This window comes from Fukomys damarensis, unplaced genomic scaffold (assembly GCF_012274545.1).
Source record: "Fukomys damarensis isolate Sample0158 unplaced genomic scaffold, DMR_v1.0_HiC HiC_scaffold_15, whole genome shotgun sequence".
NCBI classification, from domain to species: Eukaryota; Metazoa; Chordata; class Mammalia; order Rodentia; family Bathyergidae; genus Fukomys; species Fukomys damarensis.
Window position 1 is genome coordinate 61,357,291 of NW_022900927.1, and position 4,568 is coordinate 61,361,858.

The 4,568-nt window shown below is 52.2% G+C and overlaps 1 protein-coding gene across 1 annotated transcript in view; it reads left to right on the forward strand.

Moving 5' to 3' along the window:
- The first annotated feature begins 1,926 nt into the window (after positions 1–1,926).
- The window catches only part of Mybpc1 (myosin binding protein C1), a 62,820-nt gene continuing 60,178 nt past the window's right edge, over positions 1,927–4,568 (forward strand). Inside the window, exons 1-3 of the mRNA XM_033763502.1 lie at positions 1,927–1,934; positions 2,350–2,503; positions 2,762–2,871. Coding sequence (XP_033619393.1) covers positions 1,927–1,934; positions 2,350–2,503; positions 2,762–2,871 — 272 coding nt within the window. The remainder of the gene's footprint in view (positions 1,935–2,349; positions 2,504–2,761; positions 2,872–4,568) is intronic.

Sequence of the window (4,568 nt, forward strand, 5' to 3'; positions counted from 1 at the left end):
AAGCGTCTTTGGGGGAAGTGTGTAGAAAGATGGTTATCACAGTGCTGTTTCTAGAAGCAAAAAAACTGGAGACAGCTTAGATGTCCTAGTGAGAGTCCAGTAAGTAAACTGTGCCACAGGCAGAGAGCAGAGTGCTGTGGAGCCCTGAACGGTGAGCTATAGACAGACGTTCATCAACGTGGAGAAATGTTCATTACAATCGTTAGTAAAAAGAGCAGAAGGATATTCTTAAGAACAGGTAGGGGGTCTCATTTGTAAAAAAAAAGTTTAAGCATCTACAAAAACAAGAAATCTGAAAAATGAATAAATACATCACAGGCTATAGAAACGACAAAGCTAATTAAATTATTCTGATGCTAGATGACACCAAGATTTATGTACAGTTTGACAACTCAGTCAGATGTGCTCTACTTTTGGAGAGAGTGAAATTTTAAAGCTACAAACAGGAAAATAGCCAGGTATGGTGATGCACACCTGTAATTTCAGCACTGGGGAGGCTGAGGCAGGAGGACTGCCCTGAATTCGAGGCCAGCCTGGGCTACATAGTGAGGTTAACACAAGCCTCAACTGCATAGCGAGACCCTGTCTCAAAATAATGGTAATAATAACAAAATAAGAGGAAAATAGATTTTTAACTGCAGTGTCCCACACTCAGATGTATTTTTCTTTTGGAATAAATCCGTATGGATCTTAAAGCATCCGTGACTGTCCCTGGCTGTAAAAGCACGGCCAATGTTCTGCGTAGGAGTCCCCACCCCGGCACGGTAATTTTATACCCACAGATTCTTTACTTAGTTTAACTGGATGATAGGAAGTAGGCACAAAGAAATTAAAAGGGTTCCTGATTTATTTCAAATCCACTGAGGAAGTGCAGAGATTTTTGTTCCCTTTGCAGCAGAACTGATTTTCAAAGGCCCCAGCGCCTTGCAGAGTTCTGCTTGCCGAACCCGACTCCTCCTGATGAGTCCATGAGCGGCTCCAGGCTTGACGCTTCCAATTCTGGTCACAAAGGGTAGCTCACCGCCTGTGCCGACCGATGTCGGCCCCTGTAAAGCGCCCCAGGAAGAAAACCTGCCACAGGCGGATTCTTCAGCCAACTGAGTGTGGCTCCCCAAATAGTTCCTGCAGCCCCCATACGACATCCTTTTTTCTTCTTTTTGGGGGCGTTTGGTTTGGTTTGGTACCAGGGATCACACTCAGGACCTTGCGCTTGCAAGGCAGGACCGACACCACTGAACTACATCTCTTGCCCTCTACAGAATGTCTTAATGCTCCTCCCCACTGGGAAGGCCATGACCAGAAAGTTCGTGATGACTTGCTGAAAGAATTTTTTTTTTCTTTTTTTCCAGTACTAGGGATTGAACCCAAGGCTTTTGCACTGAGCTATACCCCAAGCCCTTTTTGGGTTTTAAGACAGAGTCTTACTAATGAGTGGTCCAGATTGGGTGCTCACTTGGCAATCCTCCTGCCTCAGCCTCTCAGGGTGGGGGACACAGGTGTGAGCCGCCAAGCTTGCGTTGCTGAGAGTCTCGATAGGCCCCATGGGCTGCGCTGGCTCTCCGGGATCCAGCGGGGTCTGGCAACTTTCTCTGAGATGGGTTTCAGCCCCGGAAAGTGCAGAAGCTGGGGTACTCGGCCACCCCAGCCCGTGCTGGCCCAGTCCCGGGAATGCAGCGCTGGCTCTGGGAGAGGAGGAGGCCTGGTGTGGCCGGAAGTGACCGTCAATGGCCCGCAGTTAGAGCTGTGGGGTTCCTGACGCCTCCGTGGCCCCTTGGGAAAAGAAGGCCTTGTCCTGGGGGGTGGCCCCTCCCCAGTGTCCTGCTCTCTGGCTTCCTCAGCTGTGTACCTGCTCTTTGTAGAACTGCAGCAGAGCGAGTCCTTTTGCTGGATCCTTCATAGAAGATGCAGTGATTCTGCTAAAGCGGGATGGCGTGGTACAGGAAGGCACTTTGCACAATCTCCCAGCATGCCTTGCTGAGACATTTATTTATGAAAGCACCATTAGTTGAGCACTTAATATGTGCTCGCGGCTGGGCTTTCGGGGATCTATGCAGCACGGCCTCTGTCCCGAAGGTCCCCGGTTTCCTTGGATCCCAATGTACAGATAAATTCCAGTAAAAAAGAAAAAAAAAACTTCATCACCATAAAATTAGAACATTTTAAGGGCTGGTTTTCCCTTTGGTGAGATCTTTATTTGTTCTAATATATTATAAATGGCTCTGAAGAAAGGGATCTGCTCAGGATCACTTTCCTGTGGACCCAGTGGGGAAAACTGGTCTTCAGCACCGGAGACCACTGCTGGCTGGCAGAGTCTGGAGAAGCCGGGAGGCTTCTGTTCACAACCCCCAGGCGGCTGCACTGCCAGCTTCCCTGGTGGAGACTTCGAGGGACCCCGTCACGCGCCCAGTTCTCAGAGGGCAGGAGGGACGTAGGTCGGGCCGGAGAGTTAGCTCGGTGTTCCCGCCGCCCGCCTCGCAACCCCGAGCAGCCGGTTCGATCCCTGGTACCTAAAAATAAAACTAAAAGCAAAGGACGCAGGGCGGCCGCATCCTGCAGCTCTCTTACCCTCAGGGAAGATTTCTTCTCCAAACCTCGGGCTCAGGACCCCTTGCTGGGTCTCTGACTGCCGTCTGTCCTCTGTCCTCTGTCCTCGGTCCTATCTGCCTTGGTTTTAGCAGAACCACAAACGGGGAAGGAGCGCAGCTCTGTGGCCGGCCGGAGGGCTTTTCCCTCTCTAGTCTTCCTCTCTTGGTCCCTGGAGGCCCCACAGCCCTCTGAGCGGAGCGCAGCTCGGATGACGCCCGGACGCTTCGGCACCGCCTGGGGAACCTCGCTGTCCAGGTCCCTCTTCAACCTTCAGGGTCCGCCTGTGTGAGCCCGGGTGGCGAGCGTCTAGGGAAAGTCATGACGCCTCCAGTCAGCTAAAAATATGGTGGGTGTTTAAAAATATATTACAGTAAAAGACACATGGCCACTCACCCCCTGCTCTGGCTTCCAACACACCCACCCCAGCTCTCTGCGCCAGCTCTGGAGTCCTCTGCCCTGAGGGTCGTTAGCTGCACTGATCCGGCCGCCTGGATGCCTTTCACGGTCACTTTGACTCTGAGGAGGAGCCAGCAGTCTCAGGGTACCGGATCCGTAGACAAGGCTGAGGAGGACGTTTTTAGGGCCGTCTCTCCACTGGGAGGCCCTGGGCCGCGGCATTCCCAGGGTTTCTGATCGCACCTTGTAGAGACAGCCACGAAAGAGGACTCCCGGAACTGCCGCCGAGAGCGGTAACGGCAGCGGGAGAAGTGAGTTCAAAGGGCCGGAGAGAATCTTGAAGGGCTCCAGGGCCCTGTCTCACTGGAGTAATTTTTTGTTTTGTTTTGTTTTTTGAGACAGGGTCTCACCGTGTAGTTGAGACTGACCTGGAACTCACTGTGCAGCCCAGGCTGGTCTCGAACTCACAGGGATCCTCCTGCCTCAGCCTCCCGAGTGCTGGGATTGCTGGCGTGCGCCACCACGCCCGGCAGTAATTTTTTAAATGTAAACTTTCATGGCACCCGTTGATCACCCCTGTGGGTACACATTTCTACCCGTGTAATCCAAGCGTTCCCTTTACCTCGAGCTGGGAAGCCTCAGCATTTATAGGAAGAAAAAGGAAAGCGAGGGGAGGAGGCAGGGGCCGTTTCTCAGAGGGAACCACTTTTCCCTCTCCGGTGACGGGTTCGTCTGTGCCAGCTCGAAGGCCTGGCTGAGGCGCAGAGCTCCGTGACTGATTCCCTCCCCAGGAGGAGGCGCGGCGGAGGGCTGAGTTCTGCGCGGCCAGAAGGCCCAGGCGCCCCACGGGGCTCCCAGCTTGGCTCGGCCCTCTTTTCTCAGCAGCTTTTTTGGCCATTCGCCTGCACCTGTTGGGAAGATAAATAAAGGACCGGCCAGTTCTTTCCTCTCCAGTGTCCTAAATATATCGCCTTAAAAAACTTTGGAAAATCCAGTCCCCCTGCTCCTGCAGTGGGTCCGGAGCGATCTCCTTCTGGCTCCCCAGTGAAGCCCAGGGCAAGGGGTCGGGCACAGATCAAAGGCAGAGGCCAGGTTCCTGGCTGCTTGGCACCGGGCACTTAGAATCCGCATCCTTAGAGCCGCAGTTTTACAGGCCGGTCCTCCAACATTCACATCGGAATAAACTGTCCAGGCTGAAGTGGCTTTTAAAAAATGCCTGGGCACAAGGGCAATGAAGTAAACACTCTCTTTAAAAGCTTGAATGAGCCTTGTGTGGTGGCTGCACACCTGCAGTTCCAGCACTCGGGAGGCTGAGGCAGGAGGATCACCGTGAGTTTGAGGCCAGCCCGAGCGACATAGCAAGACCCTATCTTTAAAAAAAAAGATGCTGAAATGATATTTCTGTAATAGTTTTATAAACAAACCTCTTTCAAACTTTAGAGAGCTGTTGAGAAAAGGAGACCGGAAGATTATTACTATTTGTGTTTTGTTGGTACCAGGGATCGAACTTGGGTCCCTGCACTTGTGAGGCAGACAGTGGAACCACGGAGCTAAATCCCTGGCCCGCTTTTTTTTTTTTTTTTTTT